At 45.7% G+C, this 19,502-nt stretch overlaps 1 protein-coding gene across 4 annotated transcripts in view; it reads left to right on the forward strand.

Moving 5' to 3' along the window:
- Nucleotides 1–19,502, forward strand: part of RHOT1 (ras homolog family member T1) — a 43,970-nt gene that overhangs the window by 12,552 nt on the left and 11,916 nt on the right. For 3 of the 4 annotated variants that reach the window (XM_075579922.1, XM_075579923.1, XM_075579924.1), the window contains exons 9-19: nucleotides 1,137–1,235; nucleotides 1,946–2,054; nucleotides 6,208–6,328; nucleotides 7,358–7,442; nucleotides 8,552–8,697; nucleotides 9,688–9,788; nucleotides 11,650–11,780; nucleotides 12,664–12,747; nucleotides 12,981–13,100; nucleotides 14,334–14,536; nucleotides 17,923–18,045. In XM_075579922.1, coding sequence (XP_075436037.1) covers nucleotides 1,137–1,235; nucleotides 1,946–2,054; nucleotides 6,208–6,328; nucleotides 7,358–7,442; nucleotides 8,552–8,697; nucleotides 9,688–9,788; nucleotides 11,650–11,780; nucleotides 12,664–12,747; nucleotides 12,981–13,100; nucleotides 14,334–14,536; nucleotides 17,923–18,045 — 1,322 coding nt within the window. The remainder of the gene's footprint in view (nucleotides 1–1,136; nucleotides 1,236–1,945; nucleotides 2,055–6,207; nucleotides 6,329–7,357; nucleotides 7,443–8,551; nucleotides 8,698–9,687; nucleotides 9,789–11,649; nucleotides 11,781–12,663; nucleotides 12,748–12,980; nucleotides 13,101–14,333; nucleotides 14,537–17,922; nucleotides 18,046–19,502) is intronic. The other variant, XM_075579925.1, reaches the window with a different exon arrangement.

Genomic DNA, 19,502 nt, shown 5'->3' on the forward strand with positions numbered 1-19,502 from the left:
ACAGTGGGCTTATTTATGATGCCACGTGGTTAAGGTATGTTACACGCAGTGTTAATTCTGCAATGAACACGAGTAAGGCTCCGTTTTATATAGTGTGCGCATGCGTGCGGCGCGAACAAAGTGCAGCAGTTCTATAGGGCTGGCCATAGTGAGCGCGCGCTCGATGAGCGACAAATGTCTGTCGCGCGACGGCCGGGTCACGTGAGTGGTTCAGCCAATGAGGGCGAACCAGCCTTGTGACGTCACGGCCATGTCTCCTCGTCGCGGGTGACATCGTAAGCTCAAAGTCCACGGATTGCTCCAGCGACAGGCGCGGTGCCAAGCGCTCCATAGCGCGCGCCTACTATAATCTCAGCCTAAGATGAGGACATTTTGCTTTCAGTTTGTTTAAATAAAAATAAATAATAGTGTGTTTTGTGTGTATCCACCTATATCTATCTGTAATAGCACTCTATCGAGGGTTCTCATTTCTATATTGTTATATAATATTATTATTATTATTATTAGAATAAAATGTTGTATATCGCATTTCATAATAAAAGAGGAATTGGTTTATTTATTTTTTACAGTTCTGCCCCCAGACCAACGCAGACTACGAGTAAACATTACTTTCCAAAATAATGCATATACTTTGTATTGTACAAAGAAGCCACAATTCTATATTAACATGTCACTGCCCTCTCCCGCTCCTCTCCTCGCTCTTCCCCTCTCCCGCTCTTCACCTCGCCCTCTCCCGCACTTCTCCTCTCTCTCCCCCTTTCCCGCTCCTCTCCTCTCTCCCCCTCTCTTGCTCTTCCCCTCTCCCGCTCTTCACCTCGCCCTCTCCCGCTCCTCTCCTCGCTCTTCCCCTCTCCCGCTCTTCATCTCCCCCCTTTCCCGCTCTTCACCTCCCCCTCTCCCGCTCTTCACCTCTCCCTATCCTCGCTCTTCACCTCTCCCTATCCTCGCTCTTCACCTCTCCCGCTCTTCACCTCCCCCTATCCTCCTCGCTCTTCACCTCTCCCTCTCTCTCTCCCCCTCTCCCGCTCTTCACCTCCCCTCCCGCACACTTGTAATAAGGAGGGTTCTCGGTCTATTTGACCGTTTCAGGACCGGGTGAGATTAGAAAACCTCTTCTCCCTTTTTTTACTCTCCAGCTGAAGCCGGCGTGTGTGAAATCGCTCACTCGGATCTTCAAGCTTTCAGACCTGGATAACGACGGGGTGCTAAACGACGCTGAAATCAACTTCTTCCAGGTAAGCGCCGTCCAAGGCTTCGTTTTCTTGTTTTGCGTGGCAGGCCCTGACTAGTAGTGGAAGGGTTAACTGCGGAGCTGCCGGAGAGGTTTGTAACATTGTTATTCAAGGTATGGCCAGAGTACCACGGACCCCTCCGGCTCTCACGATTACGTGACCGCTCTCTGTAGTGGTCACGTGATCGCTCCATGACTGATGCCGGAAGGGGAGGAGGGAGGGGGTCATCTCTTAAGATCATGTCCTGAGATCCATAGGAATGCAGGATGCTATCGTCCCCCAAGAGCATGAGCATTTTTTTGGGGTGGGTACTGCGCCAGGGTGACAGAACCCCATGATCTCGTAGCTTCGTCCCAGGGCGCACACAGGGTTGAACGTGTACACGGAGTTTGTGACTAAAAAGCAGCGGTACAGAGCACCCCGTAGGCATAATTTGATCACAGAGTTGGGTCTTCCTTACAAACAAATGGAGAGATCCTTTATTACATTCAGACGTTGTGCTGCTCTGAGAGGGTACAGTATTTTTAGACCAAAATCCGACGGGAAGCATGCTTTGTGGTGTGATATATGCCGCTTTGTTAAATAATGCCGGCTCCGTGAGGCCGGTGTTGAAGAGCTTGCAATCCAGTTTTGGTGCCTGAGGCACAGGGACACGCACCGACTTGCTCCTTTTCATATATTATCGACGCTTATCATTTTTTACCGTCTTGCAGAGAACCTGTTTCCACATACCGCTGGCGCCCCAAGCTCTCGAAGACGTCAAGAACGTGGTGCGTAAGAACGTCCTCGACGGAGTGACGACCTCCGGGTTGACGTTGAAAGGTAAACCCTATGTTGGTTAATCCCAGTGGTCTATGGCACGTACAAGGGGGGGCTGGGAGTGAGTGGAGGGGATATATTTATGGATTGCGAACAGACAGGAGGTAAGAATGACAGGAAGGGAGAGAGACAGAAAGGAGGCAGTTTGCCTGCATCAATAACCCAATTAATCTATTTCAATAAGAAAAATAGTGTTTTTGTGTGTGTGGTTTTTTAGCAGGGCACGGAGACTGCGGAGTTTATTTGTCTCCGATAAAGTATATACTGCATACAGTCCAAATACAGGGGTGATCAGACCTGCTTAGGCAGAGACTGGTCCCAGGAACAGGCTGTAGGTACAGTACCTCAGGCAGGGTTTATCTTAATATTGTATGCCAGTGCTTTTTACCCCTGGGCTTCCCTAACTGGTTCCCTTCAATTTTCAGGTAATTCGAAAATTGTACCAAATACAGTAGAATTTACAATGCATCTGATCTCAGACGCGCTATTAGAGAGGGTTGGGGTTCCTTACAATGCATCTGATCTCAGACACGCTATTTGAGGGTTGGGATTCCTTACAATGCATCTGATCTCAGACGCGCTATTAGAGAGGGTCGGGGTTCCTTACAATGCATCTGATCTCAGACGCGCTATTAGAGAGGGTTGGGGTTCCTTACAATGCATCTGATCTCAGACACGCTATTTGAGGGTTGGGATTCCTTACAATGCATGTGATCTCAGACGCGCTATTAGAGAGGGTCGGGGTTCCTTACAATGCATCTGATCTCAGACGCGCTATTAGAGAGGGTTGGGGTTCCTTACAATGCATCTGATCTCAGACGCGCTATTAGCGAGGGTTGGGGTTCCTTACAATGCATCTGATCCCAGACGCGCTATAAGAGAGGGTTGGGGATCCTTACAATGCATCTGATCTCAGACTTGCTATTAGAGAGGGTTGGGGATCCTTACAATGCATCTGATCTCTGATGCGCTATTAGAGAGGGTTGGGGTTCTGCAGAATTTCACAATATAATTATACTGTTCCTTAGCCAAAAAAAAGGCTGGAAACACTGATGTTGGCAAAGTGCTTAGACAAAGCAGTCTGTCGTCCTCCTCTCTCAGCGAGACTTTAGGCCTGAAACATAGCTTTCCTCAGAGTGTTGGTTTCTCTATCAAGAACTCCCAAAGCTCTCCGCCTCGGGGTTAAGAAGGCCGCAACCGAATAACCGGAGCTGCCAGGCAGCTGGAATCCTCCGCATCTCGGCTAAGAGGAAAAAGCTGGACCGACTCCCGACTGCAGTTATATGTGACCCAGTTGTGACACTGCCCGGTCTCAGAGCCCGTCTCCCAAACTTTGGTCATCTCGCTGTAGGGTCCCACATGCCAAACAATCACTTTATTAAGGAGGGCCCAGTGTAGAGTTGAACCTTCATGCGAGTCCATCGGTTTGTTCTCAGATCTGGCCCATTTTGGAAGCGTTTGGGGCCTAGTGGAGCCATGACCGAAGAAGGTGAAATGCATCCGGATACTGATATCCTTGATGGAGACTGTGTGTTTTCTAACTCGCATGCTTGCTTATTTAATGGAGACACTTCAATATGGCGAGTACACAAAAACATTATTTCTTTTAAGTTGTCATTCGCCATAGCTGGGCAAAAAAACAGCTTTTTGTAAACCATTTCATTGGCTTCCTTAAATCTAACCATACTAAATGCAAACTCCCGGCTTCCTTTTTGTTTCTCTGGAAATTACAAGTTGCATTTCTTCGGGGGGCCTCTGGAGGGAGCGTTTTCTTTCCCCTTATCCACCCTTTCCTTTTCGGAGAGCCAATAGAGGAGCGGCTCAGTGAGTGAAGACACTGAGGGTGAAGCAGGGGAACCTGGTTCAATTCCCGGTGTCGGCTCCTTGTGACCTTGGGCAAGTCCCTTTACCTCCCTGTGCCTCAGGCACCAAAAACATCGATTGTAAGCTCCACGGGGCAGGGACCTGTGCCAGCAAAATGTCTCTGTAAAGCGCTACGTAAAACTAGCAGCGCTATACAAGAACATATTATTTATTATTATTAGAAGAGAGAAGGTCTTCCTGTGCAAACTCCTGTTAAACACACAAGGCTGTAGCCAGAGGAAATCAGCCCCCTCCCAAGTCTCTCCTCCCCCCGTCCCAATTCTTCGCCGGTCCTCACAGTAAACAAATGAGTCTGCCCAGAAAGGTACCAACAGAATGGGAACTGGACACAGTCACCTGATAGTGAGAGACGTTCAGCGAGGAAGCATTCGGTCTCCGGGGGAAACCCCCTGTTTTTCCCAGAAATATAATGCTGTCTTGCTAAGCTGGTCATGGCTGTTATATACTTATCGGACATTTAACTTCCTCAGTGCCGGGGGGTGGTTCTGCCACCTCCATGGTTACAGCACACCTCCCCACCAGATCTCCAAGTCCGTCCAGGGACGTCCCTGAGAAGAGAGGGGGTCCTCCCTTACCGGGCACATCACCGACAGTGCTCCGACAGAGCGCCGATAAACAGCAAGAATAGTGCCAGGGCATACAGGGTACCCTAGGGGTGCCCAACTCCAGTCCTCAAGCCCCCCTCGACAGGTCAGGTTTTCAGGGCATCCCTGCTTCAGCACAGGTGGCTCAATCAGTCCAAGCTTCAGCACAGGTGGCTCAATCAGTCTTTGACTGAGCCACTGATTGAGCCACCTGTGCTGAAGCAGGGATATCTTGAAAACAAATTGGGGGGGGGCTTGAGGACTGAAGTTAAGCAGGGTACATCCTACGGGTCACTGGCGTGTCGTCCCTCAGGAAGTACACTGTACTTTCATAGGGCATCACCGGGGTTAAAATGGCATTACACTTAGTGGGTTAAAAAAGTAAATGAAAAAAAAAATGCCTTTATAACTCCGTGTAATTGGCTTCCTTAGAAATATTTAATCCACCTTAAAGTTACTGTCTTCCGAATGTATATCTTGTGAAATAGGAATCCCTTCTTGTGGGGAACACTGGATTCACGCAGATCTGCTGGTGTAATGGTGGCTCGCTAATTACTTTGTAAGCACAGGAACAAAGTTTAAACTCACAATATTGACGACTAAATAATGTCTCAGTGACGAGGTCATTTTGCCGTTCTGGGCAAAAAAATTAAATAATTCAACCCCCTTCCATTTATCAGCGAGACTTCGTTAGAGTCTGCGCATCTGATCCTAACAGTCCGAGCGACCGACGCCAAACAGGTGAGAGGAGGGCCGGGCTGCCGAAGGGGTTGGGCAAAGACGGTAAAAACACGCCAAAGTTTTTGGTTGCTGTGACGAGGGGAGATGTTTGCAGACATATTCCATTAAAGCCGCAGTCTGCGCTGGTCGCTTTTTTTTACATTTTTTATTATTTTTAATGTTATTGATTTTTTATTTAGATCTTTCTTTTGTTTTTGCTTTCGAAGGTCTCCTTGTCCTTTTTTTTTCACTGTATGGTCTTTATTTTAATTTTAAATCCGATACTTGGTTCAGGAGGTATGAACAGCTCAAATATTGTGTCCGGGAGGTCAAAATGGAGCTGCCCAGTGCAGCCCGAGGGTTACCACGGTAACCTCCGACCCCACAGATTAGGAAACCGATGCTTTTAACCCAAAATAAACATATACGATGCTTGTATGTTGCCCACCGACCATTTCTTGTTTTTTTTTTTTTTTTAACTTTTATATTATTATTATTGTTTATTTGTAAAGCGCCAACATATTCTGCCGCGCGGTACAATGAGGGGTACAGAGACGTAAATTACATAAACCGCGTCACACACCAAATAAGGACAAATCCGCACAAACGGATACGAAAGTAATGAGGTGCCCTGATCCTGAGAGCTTACCCTCTAGAGCAGGGTTGGGCAACTCCAATTCTCAAGGGCCACTAACAAGTTAGGTTTTCAGGATACCCCTGCTTCAGCACAGGCGGTGCAGTATTCGCCTGAGCCACCTGCGGTGGGCGTTGCTGCTTTAAAACCACTTGTGTGATGTATTTTCTGAAGACCTGTCAACCCCCATGTAACTATGACACAGGAGGACTCTTCCCTTAGCTCACGTTGGTCCTGCAAGGGAATGCCTGGCAGTGAGGCGTCCTGCTGGCAGAAAAGACGGGAACAAGATCTGCAATACAGTAATAACACCGAACCTCTCTTCCCCCTGCAGGGTTCCTGTTCTTGCACACACTTTTCATCCAGAGAGGGCGGCACGAAACCACGTGGACCGTGTTACGTCGGTTCGGATACGACGACGACCTGGAGCTGACGCCAGAATATCTATATCCTGCGTACGTTGCCTTCTAGTATTTTTAGTCCCCGACATTATCTTGGATTTACACATTTTAATGCGGTGTCTCTCAGAGAGGGAAATGGGGGGGGGGGGGGGGAAAGGGGAAATTATTCAAACCTTTTTTGAGCTTTCAGCTGTGGTGGGGAAACAAAATGGCTGCCCACTCTGGCCAATTGGAAGCTGCGACATCAACGGTTGTGGCTTCCTGTTGGACGGCCATTTAAATCCCCCTTTAAAAACCAGAAGTAATACCTGTAACTACCATTAAGTATCTTGATAACGGAGCGGGTCAGCTCTGGAGGACCCCAGGTTGTAAAACTAGGTTAGTTAGGATGGATTACATCATCTTCACTGTCGGGTTCCATATGCAGCTCTCTCGGCTACGATGGATATACAGGCCTGTGACGCGTGGCCGTTCATCCATATTTTTTCTTGACTCTACATGTTACGTCTGACCCACTTTGGAAACCGTTGGTTAGTGCCAATCGTGACGGCGTTTCAGAAATGCGCCGATGGCCCATCCAATTAAGAGCCTTTGTCGAACCCAGGTTGACATTCGTTACTCATTAGGAAGACAGCTGTCCGGGCAGCTCCAGTTTGGCGTGTATGTAGGCTTCTGTTCACCGTTCCTTGTGCGATAAGTACGTTGGTGTTAGTTACTTGTAATGTGTATCCTACAAAGAACACTCGCATCGGGCAGAATTGTGATTTTGAGAAGAGTTGAGAAATACGAGGATTTCTGTAGAAATCTGGGTTGGCCAACACCAGTCCTCAAGGGCCACCAACAGAACAGGTTTTAAGGATATCCCTGCTTCAGCACAGGCGGCTGTCAAAGACTGAGCCACTGATTGTGCCACCTGTGCTGAAGCAGAGATATCCTGGAAACCTGACCTGTTGGGAGCCCTTGACGACTGGTGTTGGCCACTCCTGATGAGAGATCAGAATTTTGTGTACGCAGCGAACAGCGAGGTTTATAATGCCTGATTTTATTATTATTTGTGTATAAATTCTTCTGGTTCTTGAACAGGTTGAAGGTGCCTGTGGATTGTACGACGGAGTTGAACCACCACGCTTACCTGTTTCTCCAAAGTATTTTTGATAAACACGACCAGGTGAGTTATGAAAGGGGGCGTTAACCGCGCCCTGAATCCGGACGCTAGCAGCAAATGGGCTTTAAAGGTACACTGGCATGTACTCCCAGGTAAACGCGTGTTCAAAAGACTATTATAATAATATATTATAATAACTTGGTTTTTATGGTTCTAGATAAAATATCGCCGCCACACTCATCATGTTTAAAAAAAAAAAATTTACATTTGGGGATACAGATGGATAGACGTTTTTACACTCCTAACCCCCCCCCCCCCCACCCCCCGCAATAATTTTTTTTTACAAAAGGGGAAGAACGCATTTGAAAAATAAATATATAACTTTGTGTATAGTAGGACAGCGTTGGCAATATAGCCGTCAAATCACCACTTTACTTGTGCAGGTAGAAGTTGGGCCCCCCACAATGCCTTGCACTTGCGGTTCTCCAGATTTTTACTTGACTGGTGGAAGTAGTTTGAGCCGTGATTACTGTTGTTATAGAAACGCGATGCGTGAATATGCACCGTGTTCAGGAATAAAGGGAACCTTTTGTTTTTGATCAGATCTTGTGTATTTCTCGCTCAATCCCCATGAGAATGTGCACAGTTGTAGGACTGTAATGTGGATTAACACTATATATAAGAAGCACAATGTAGACACTGATGGCAACGAAATGATGTCACTGTATTGTCAGCAAGCACCAGGTACACTGCGGGCGGCTCGTGTTCATTAAACATGAAATTCGTTTTTCCTTCGTAGCTCGCCAATGTGTTAAACGGTTACAATCTGATCTGAAAAGGTAAAGATTGCTATATAGCTTGAGTTTAAAGTGTGTTAAAAAATGTCAGGCTTCAGCTGAAACGCGCGTCCGAAGACGAGAACACCGCTGTCTGATTGCATGATCGATAACGCGCTGATCCAGCTGCTCCCACTCCTGAACAATACGTTGTTTTTTACGAATAGGTTTTTCAGTACTAGCGACCGTCCTTTATCGGGTAATATTTTATGTTCAGTTATTTTTTTCTGCAAAAGATGAAAAATAAAGGGTGTTCCGTTATTTTGTGTGTGTGTATGTATAACATACATATATATGTATATATACACACTCCCTATATATTCTCCTATGTTGCAGGATAGAGATTGTGCTTTATCCCCTGAAGAGCTGAAGGATTTATTTAAAGTCTTTCCATATATGCCCTGGGGACCTGACGTCAACAATACCATCTGTACTAATGAGAAGGGGTGGATTACGTACCAGGGGTTTCTCTCGCAGTGGACGTGAGTATAAATACTGCCCTGGTGATTACGTTTGGCCTGTCTCAGCCGTCTTCTGCCAGAAGACTCCTTCCAGCTCGATGAGGTCCTGTGCGTTGGGTGGTGTCTTCTTCCAGAAGACTGCTTAGCAAGTGTGAGCATTTGTCTCTCCATAATAACGGGAGTGCTCCTCAACCGTAGATGTTTCTCTAGTGCAGTACGATGGGGTCGTGAAAGGCAAGAGTACAAAAGGGGCATTAAGATGATACTGGTACAACAAGGAAGGAAGAGCCTGCTCCAAGGAGCTAACAATCTAAAAGTAGGGGAAGAGAGGAAACACAAGGTGTGGTGAGGGGGGGGAAAGAGGTCCACGTGGTTCTGCCCGCTCTGAAGATAGCAACTGGGACCTTCTCTTCTTGCAAACAGATAGGTATTTTTAAACAGTCTTTCTTGAAGTGAGTCTTCAGGTCTCCTTTTTAAATGTACAACATGACAGAAAGGACAATGCCTTTAGCTGCCACAGGGTCTCGCAGCGCCTTGCTTTTCCCTATGTCAGTATTCGGGCCATAACAACACGCTTCGGTCCTGTGAACCTTCATGAAGGCCAAGGTCTTGTACATAGAATCTCAAGGAAAGCCCTAAGCAAATGGCGAACATGTTAGTTGAGCTGAAACAATAGACCTACAGTAGGTGTTGGGCCGGCTGAGTATGGATTGATTGTTGAAGTTTGCTAGGACATTGATTTGGATTTGCGCGTCTGACCTCCCTTTCTTTCTCTCCTGTTCTGAGTTGTAAGCACTTTGGGGCACATATACTCTCGATTGTGTTCAATTATTACAATTCCCATGTATTGTGCTGCGTTTATTGTTGGCGCTACATAAATAAAAGCGTACGCACACAGAAGTAATGTTTGGTTTACACCTGCGGGGAAAGTCGAGCATTAGGGGTGGTGAATATTTTTCACGGGTGTTCCTTTGAATACAAAACGTTTGCTGTTCCCTTCTCCTGTTTTAGGTTGACCACTTACTTGGACGTTCAGCGGTGTCTGGAGTATTTAGGGTACTTGAGCTACTCCATATTAACAGAACAAGAGTCACAGGCCACTGCAATCACCGGTAACCAGAAGCATGAAAACCTCTTCCACACACTTTAAATGATTGGTGTTTTATAGCAATATATAAAGTGGCGAAGAATCCTAGTGTTTATTACACTACAGTATTGGTATTTGCACTGTCCAACAAGAGTTTGTACACCCAGGCTGCTATCAAAAGGTTGGTTTGTTGATCAATCTACCAACGATTTGGTCCCATGACGGACCTTTTGTTGTGGTTGAACCTTGGGAAAGGTCGATCATCGGACCAAAACATTGGAAGATTGAACAATAAACCAACTATTTGATAGCAACCATGGTGAGCATACTCCTGTTGGACATTAAAGATCTCGCTCTCTCACTCTCTCTTCCCCCCCCCCCCCCCTTTTGCACCCAACAAGCATATTATACTTGTGTTTTTTTGCTCTTTAAGTGTGCATATATATATTTTTCTTGTGGTTTTATATTTGCACTGAGCAGATTCTTTAAGATAGGAATGCTGGTTGAATAACATACAGTTATAAAGTAAGCGAAAAGAACACCCTTTTGAAAGCACTCATTGTGGTAAATGATATGATGAATTTAAGTTAATAAGTAATACTTTATTATCAATAGTTAACATAAATGGTAATGAAACTAAACTAATAATGCTAATAAACAAAGGTGACCTAACATATAAAACAAACCAAAGTGCATAATACATAAACTGAACGGAGGGGAAGTCCATAGCAGATAATTACCTAATAGTAATAAAATGGCTCACAATTGCTATAGGAGAACCCCTAGGTCCAGCACTAGGAAAATGATTAAAAGCCTGTCCTTTTTAAACAGGTAGCAAGAGACTGACCATCATGATGATCGTAAATGTATGACATGTTATATATATATATATATATATATATATATATATATATATATATATACACTTTGGTAAAGCTGAAGTACCTTTTGTGTTGCTACATTCAATCTTTGGAGTAGCAGGCTGCTGGATACATATGTGTGTGTGTTATACTTGCGGTTCCACCCACCCATTGATTCACGGTTTGATTGTTCCTCATTAACCACCTACTGCTGCCTATAAGTGCATTTTTTTTGTTTTAATATAGGAGGCTATAACTTGATACGGACCAGATCCGTGCCTCAGGGCCATTTCATCACACTTTGTGGGCTCTTATGCACTTTATGCATTAAGATACATCATATTAATGTGTATCTAGCAACTAGATTATTAGTAGCCATTGCTGTTATCCTGCAATTAATATTCTAGGTGCCTTCATACCAGCGGTGTACCTAGGCAATACTGACTTTGTTATTTGACACTTGAGTTTGGGATTATTTCACACTGGTTGTGGTCTTTGTAGGAACATCCACATGTTATACATTTACGCTCATCATGATGGTCAGTCTCTTGCTACCTGTTTAAAAAGTACAGGCTTTTAAATCATTTGGGTCACCTTTGTTTATTAGCATTATTAGTTTAGTTTCATTACCATTTATTTTAACTATTGATAATAAAGTATTACTTATTAACTTAAATTCATCATATCGTTTACCACAATGAGTGCTTTCAAAAGGGTGTTCCTTTCTCTTACTTTATAACTACTCCCTATCCCCTATTGCACCTTTGTTAATATTCATTACATTGTATATGAGGCTGATGCGAGAGTGACCTTCCCTCTCTTCCCCAATCCCCTATTATTCAATGAATAACATACAGGGAAGGCACCCATGTAATAAAGTAAAATATCTTTAAGCAAATGGGAATGTGGTATTGCCATACATTTGAATAAGAACACATTTGGTCACACAGTAGGCTTTTGCCAGAAGTCACCATGGTTGGAATTTCGTCTCCGCTTTTCACGCGTTGTTGTCCCCCTGATTTCCAGTGACGAGGGATAAGAAGATCGACTTGCACAAAAGACAGACGCAGAGGAACGTGTTCAGGTGCAACGTTATCGGCGTGAGAGGGTGCGGGAAAAGCGGGGTTCTCCAGACCCATTTAGGGAGAAACCTGATGGTGAGTGCCGATGTGTTGGCCACACTCTCCTAGTTTATCGGACGGCCTCCAGGAACTTGTAGCTGAAAACTAGTATCCTCTTCTCTTCTCCCTGTGGAAGGGTAGCGATGGGGGGGAGGGGGCATGTCTCGCCGTGTCAGAGGGCGTAACCGATCCGGAGAGGGGCAGTGCCTTGATATTAGGGGGCATTGCAAAGCTGCAAGGGGCAGTCGCATGAATGAGGTCTCTATCAGCAAATGTTTCTCCTCTTGCCACAAAGGAGGGGGGGTATTCGGCTTCTGGAGACCGCAGCTGGGAGCAATCGCCGGCCAAAGTGGGCGTACACCCCGCCATTGAATTAATAAGTAAAGGCGATCACTGCTCATAAATGTATCTACATAGTAGTTGAAAAAGACCTGTCCATCATTACCTATGCTAAATTTAAACCGATACTTCTCCTATATCTGTACTTAGTTTATTGATCCAGAGGAAGGCAAACACAAAACCCCAGTGACAATCATCCAATGATATCTCATAAGGGGAAAAATAAATTCCTTCCTGACTCTAACATTGACAATTGGTTTAATCCCTGGATCAACATCCTTCCCATGTTTACTTATTAGGTATATCCCTGTATGCCTTTCCTTTCTAAAGAGATGTCCCACCTTTTTGTTGAACAAATCTATTGTATCACAGTCTCCATGGGTAATGAATTTCGCATTTATACAGATGTTTTACCAGGAAGTAATACAATCTCGCTGACGGGAGCCGTCCCGTACCATGTAGTATCTACGCTCGCCCGTGCATATTCCATTGAAATCGCATTTAGATACGCCTTGTACTTCCCAGCCGGCCTCTTGCTTCAGCCGTTCTGTTCACATTTTTTGTCGTCTCTATTTTGCAGAGACAAAGGAGAATCCGGGAGGAGCACAAGTCCTTTTATGCAATGAACACCATTTATGTATACGGCCAGGAGAAATACTTGTTGGTAAGTTGGCAGGCCACCTTCCTGAAAGAGGAGCTGGAGAAGCCAGCGCTTACACACCAGCTGGAAATGTAGTTAGAAGCAGCCGATGGAATACTTGTCGCAGTACGAAAATTCCCGTATAATATTTCCTTCCCTCGCAAAGTGTCGCTCCCTTACATTTACCCTAGTGTGTGTGTGTGTGTGTGTGTGTGTGTTCACTGTAGTCCCATTTTACATGTAACTTTGTCTTTTAGTTGCATCATATCGCAGAATGCGAGTCCTTGTCTCCCGCTGACGCCATATGTGATGTCGTCTGCCTGGTTTATGACATCACTAATCCCAAGTCCTTTGAATACTGCGCCAGAATATTTAAGGTTGGTACCTATGGCTTTATGCTAAAGTTGCTCTTTCTACAATTGACCCAGGGGAGTTTTGATTCACCCCATATTTGACGCTGCGTTTTATGCGTTAGTTCAGGGGTTCTCGACTCCAGTCCTCGAGGACCCCCCACCCCCTTCCCAAACAGGTCAGGTTTTAAGGTTATCCCTTCAGCAAAGGTGGCCCAATCAGTTGCTGCTTCAGCACAGGTGGCTCAATTAAGTGTCTCCGTCTTCGACTGAGCCACCGATTGTGCCACTTGTGCTGAAGCTGGGATATCTTCAACCTGATCTGTTGGGGGGGGTCTTGCGGACTGGAGTTGAGAAACCCGGCATTAGTTATTTCAGCATTGTCCTCTGGCAGACACGGGCTATGTCTGTCCAGAAGCAGAGCTGGCCCTGCCGCCTCGGAACTTTCGTGCCCCTTTGAAGGAGCGGCCTAGTGGTGGCCTCGCTGTTATTCACCTGGGGGAAGGCCGTTTGAATCCCAGTGGCAAGTCCCTACGGTCCATACTTACCAAGCAGTGCTTGGCTATTTATTTGCTTGGGACACAAGGAGCCTTACTGCTGAATAAATATGCTTGTAAGTAGAATTTTTGGCCCACGCATGGGAATCTGGTGACATTGACCCTTTTTTGTCGTACTTCGAATAAAAGTTGGCATGGACTTGAAGAATGTAAAAAGCTCCACAGCCTGAAATATGGTGTGGGGGGGGGAGAGATGAAGGGGGGGGGGAGAGAGATGGAGGAAGGGGGGGGGGAAGAGATGGAGGAAGGGGGGGGGGGGCGTCTATTTTGTAGAGTACTCTTTGACTTGTATGCCTCCCAAAATATTTCTCAATAGAACACGTGAAGCCTGGGGACTCCGGAATGTCGGACGTTTTCCCCTCTCTCTCCCTCCTTTCCCCTCTCTCTCTCCCTCCTTTCCCCTCTCTCTCCCTCCTTTCCCCTCTCTCTCCCTCCTTTCCCCTCTCTCTCCCTCCCTTCTCCTAGCAAAATCCCATATTTCAGGTTTGATTTCTCTTCCAAGATTCAAACGACCATGTCGAATTTTGCTTCAACTTTGACAATTTCCACCAAACTTTTTCAAGCTTTTTTTTTCTTCTCCCCCGGAAGATAAGCGAGGAGTGGTCTCCGGGCAGCGTTCTCTCCGCTCACACCGTAACGCTATTTAATAAATACAGTATTCTTATCCTATTATTACTGCGTCACGTCCCTCTAACCCACACAGCAACACTTCATGGACAGCCGGACCCCGTGCCTCATCGTGGCGGCCAAGTCCGACCTTCACGAGGTGAAACAGGAGAGCAGCATCTCCCCGGGAGACTTCAGCAAGAAGCACAAGATGCCTCCGCCCCAAGCCTTCACCTGCAACACTGCCGACGCCCCCAGCAAGGACATCTTCATCAAGATGACCACCATGGCAATGTATCCGTGAGTAGCGAGATCCTTCCTGTAACTTAGCGCATGTTCTCCATGACCCTGCATGCTGCTCACCCTCCACTCACCCGGGCAAACACGTCCTTGTTTAAAAGAGAGAGCGAGAGAGCAGTATTTGATGGGTTGAAGATTAATTTGACGTGTTTTGTATAGGGATATTGTGCCCAAACTCTAAGCAGTTACTAATGTGTTTTTATATTTAAATGAGCATAAATAATTCAGCTTTACATTCCGGTCCCATTCCTAATAAGCACGAAATAGTTTATTGTTGATGGTGCTGGCGGTCGCTTCCCCCTAGAAAAATAGCCGCGATATTATCAAGGCCCTTCATGCTGCGGCTTAATGACCATTTAATAATAATAATGGGGTTTTCTTGTGTATGCAGCCCAGTACATAGAATTTTTCCGGCACAGGTCCCTGCCCCTTAGAGCTTACAATCTATGTTTTTGGTACCTGAGGCACAGGGAGATAAAGTGACTTGCCCAAGGTCACAAGGAGCCGACACCGGGATTTGAACCAGGTTCCTCTGTTTCAAACTCAGTGGTGTTGTTTACAGAGTTCACTTACTAAGCCGCTCCTCCTTAATGGGTTTAAGTGACTTGTCTTTCTCCAGCGATCCCACCAGCCCGGCGAAAATCTGCATACCCAGCGTTTATCGGGAATAAAAAAAAATGGCGACAGGCAACATCATTCTGTTGCTCTCATTTTAGGCCCCCAAAATGCTGGGAACAGCAGGGTTAATAATATCTCAAACCCTTTGCAGTTGAGAGATGCGTTATCTTTGCCTGATCGCCTAATGCACCTTGTTAGACCTACAAACCCGTAACTGGTTATATGCCATTATTTAATGCTTTACATAACAAATAAATAAATCACCGAGGCACCTTGCTCCTTCATTTGACTTCTGACGCTGTTGGACACTCATCCCACTCCCTGGACAGGAAGCAGTTATCTATAAAAGACGTGGGTTGTAATTCTACACTGTCTGACGCGGCCGTGAACGCAAATAACGGCGCGATCGGCCACTTCAGAGCAAGTTGAATAAAGCGCTTAGGATTAGGGAAGTGTTGTTGCGTGTCGGCTACTTGAACGCGCGAAGAATTTTAAGCAGCTTTTTATATAAATACACTTTAACCCATGATGCCAGGGTTGCGTTTTATCTCCAATCTGAATGAGACAAAAGAAAGCAAAACATTAAGTAAATTGGCAAAAAAAAATAATCCAATGAATGGGGAATTTTTTAGAAAATGCCCTTTAATCTCTCTCTCTCTCTCTTTGAAGATACTCCACACTCCCTGTTTGCTTCCCGTTTTAGTATTTTGTTGTTTTACGCCGTCATTGGTCATGCTGCAGGAGGAATGTTTTCCTATTTAGACGACGTGCTTCTAATTCCTATAGAAAAATATAAGCCCAAATAATGTCTTCAATGGCTTGTTCTGCCTGTGCGTCACAAACCTGACATGCCCCCCTATCGTGTCTCTTATATTGAATAAGTATCACTTCTGTGCTTCCGTATGAAGAGGGTTGGGGGACATGAGACCTTATGGAATAGGATATTTGAGTTAACCCCTTCTTGGCTGAAGATAACAGCAGTTCACTGCATGACCCGGTTAAAAAAAAAAGGGGGGGTTGATGGTTTGCCGCCGCCCTGCACCCCGACTCTTCCCCTGTTTTTTCTCCCGGCATGCGTCTTTGGCTCCTTACAAAAAAGATATTGTGCCGGGAAGCGTGAGATCTAACCCCCAAAGCTGGCTTAACCCGTCTGATATTGTGTGTCGCACAACTTGCATTACAGTAACCCCTTCAGCGCCATCACGGAGGGATGGGTATTTATTTTCGATCTTTTTCTAACGCGATACTCGCCAAGAACACTCAGTACTAGAGCGCGTGTAGGAACTTGGGGAGGACACCCATCCCAGACCTACAATCGAGACCTACCGAAAACGTATAGGGAGACGGCAAGGGGGGGGGTGAGGGGGGACATGAACGGGAGAAGGAAAGATGGCTGACAGGGTTTTGGGGTCTGTTTGAAAAAGGAAGGTTTTTAATTCCTTTCTGAATGGCAGCAAAGCATCCTGATTTCTTAAAGTAGCACAGAACTTATTCACCTTAAACCGAGGCTCAGTCAGTTGAGGGGCGATGGTAGATCTAAGGGTGCTGATCAGAACTGTCTGAAGGTAAAAGGGGGCTAGTCCATGGGTAGCCTTGAAGGCAAGGGTCAAGATCATAAAATAAACCTTTTCATAGGGTGGGCATTGATTAACCACTTCAGCACCGCCCCCTCCCCCACTCTTATAAAAGCCGAGCCAGGACGCCCCGTTAATGGCTGGTCTTGCCGAAGAGAGGCTCGCTGCTTCGGCTGATATGCCTTGTAAATAGTCCCGACGCTTGCTTCCGGAAGTCCCGTTAGATCTCCTCCCAATGAGTCTGGATCTGGAAGGTCCCGTAGGCGAGGAGTGGAAGTTTTTCTGCGCTAGTTTCCAGGGGAGCCAATTAAAATTGGGTAACGGGATTGAAAGGAACAGGGCGGATAAGGCCACCTTCCTCTCTCACATCGGAGACGCCAGACTTAAGCATATACTATGTTGTGGATAGCTTGCAAAGAATTAATGCTACTGGTCGCAGTGTCTTTCCTAGAAGTACCAAAATCACCGTAAAGGTATTTAGAGGCCAGGAGTGTGGAATTCAATTGGGACACCCCCGTAATATTGTATTTAAAACTGCAATGTTTTTCCGCATTAAAACATACTGACGTTTAGTGGTATAAACTTATAGTTATGCTTTAAAATCCCCTACACTTTTGAGATATACTTTTAGATTAATCAAAGGCACTACTGGAGTTGGGTTACATGTTGATTTGTCCATTAAAGGCCCCTTTGAGCAGGTTGCTTGCGAACAGTGCAGCACGATGGGGTATATTCATCCAAGGGGTATTATGTTGAATTGGTTCCAGAATACTCCCCCCTCTCCCCAACTACCACAGGGGCCAGCAAAATGTGTGCGCACACACGTGTACACACACATACATACATACATACGCAAAGACATCAATACATGTGCAACGACATGCATACATACATGTGCAAATGCATACATGTGTGTGCAATGAGCTACATGCATCCACACATGCGCACCTACATACCTGCATACATGTGCAACGACCTGCATACATGTGCAACGACATGCATACATACATGTGCAACGACATACATGCATACATACCTGTGCAACTACATACATGCATACATGCATACATACCTGTGCAACTACATACATGCATGTGAAACGACATACACACGTACATAACTGCACACACCCTTAACCACACGCACGCACACACAGCTAGCTCTGAACCTGTGTCCTTCTGTGTGTCTCCGCAGCCACGCCCGATTACGCTGCCTCTGTACCTGCAATAGGTGCACATTCTGCATCTGTCAGAACCTCCTCCACTCAGACCTGCTGCAGTCTGTAAAGAACAAACTCTTCACTGCCGCTGTGAACAGGTCTCTCACTTTATTTTCTGCTGTCCGCGAGTGTCGTAACATACTAATATATATCTATAATCTTGTTTTACTCGGCTAGTGTGTGTCACGTGCCGCTACATAGCCACTGCCAGGCTCAGAGGGGAAAACGGACCTTAATCAGTACACATTAACCCCTTCTTGGCCCAGGAACCGTCTGGCAGCACAGGGGTTACAGATAATATCCTTCATTACGACTGTGTGGAGAGCATGTATGACGTATACGTTTAAAATATATGCCGCCTATTATTTCAATGTAATATCTGGTGAGCTAAAATAATCCTCGTCCCTTGAATTTAAATGCCATCTTTCAACACCACTCCTACCTTCTCCTGGAAAAGACCGTTCGTTAACGTTCTGGAGAAGTGTCCGGTTTGCACGGACAAGCTGTGTGCTTGTTTGTATGGTGTAAACGCAGAACCTTCAGCAGGGGCGGGTCAACTCCAGTCCCCAAGGGCCACCAACAGGTCAGGTAGAAGACTGAGCCACTGATTGAGCTACCTGTGCTGAATCTGGGATAGCCTTAAAACCTGACCTCTTTGGTGGCCCTTGACGACTAGAGTTGGCCACCCCTGCTGGACAGTGTCTAACCCTACCTAATATATAGCATATTTTGAGATGGAATAAGCAGAAGGCGCCTATTGCCAAACCATTCCTTGGGGGGAACCCATCGGCACTGACCGTGTTAATAGTGGATCCAGCCTACCATACTTTAGACCAGTGTTTCTCAACCTTGTTTTCCACATGGTACGTCTATTGAGATGATCCCATTCCTGGGCTTCCCCGTTATTTTTACCAACTGTCACATTTATTTAATAAAACCGAAAATAAGTATTTCATTAGACTGTAATTTTACCCCTAAAATGAGTGTTCTCACAATTGCTGTTGGTAAATGTCATTGTAAAATTCTGTTTTTTCGCTATATTAAGTGAAATGCATAGACGTATATAACCGTGTCATTAGTTTATCCACGTGGCACCCATAATGGTTAGTCTGACAGTATTACCAGCTACCAGTGAACGAGGCGTTCGTGAAACAACTGGGAGACACCAGGGGTGCAGGGCTGGTACCCAGTTGTGGAAGTTTAAATGTGTTATTCGGTGGAACTGCCTGACCCCGTAGCTACATTACATCGTATGGCGTTGTTTGGCGCTCTGAGACCGCAGATGGATTAATGAAGGACGCTGCGTACTGGGGCCATCAACGCAATTATTTTATTAACCATTTAACTTTTATTTTCTGATTTCACATGTGAAGCACCTATCTCCTGCCCCACTTTTCTTTCTTTTTGAGGCATTGGAAATGTGGTGTATGTTGGGTTAGTCGTGGCATCATGCCACCTAAGAAAATAAACTGTGGGGGTAAATTTAAAGGGCATTTAAAAATAGTAAACATCAGTGGTCACCAACAGCTTCCGGCACGTGGCCATATTTCGGCAG

The sequence above is a fragment of the Ascaphus truei genome, chromosome 22 (assembly GCF_040206685.1).
Source record: "Ascaphus truei isolate aAscTru1 chromosome 22, aAscTru1.hap1, whole genome shotgun sequence".
Lineage (NCBI taxonomy): Eukaryota > Metazoa > Chordata > Amphibia > Anura > Ascaphidae > Ascaphus > Ascaphus truei.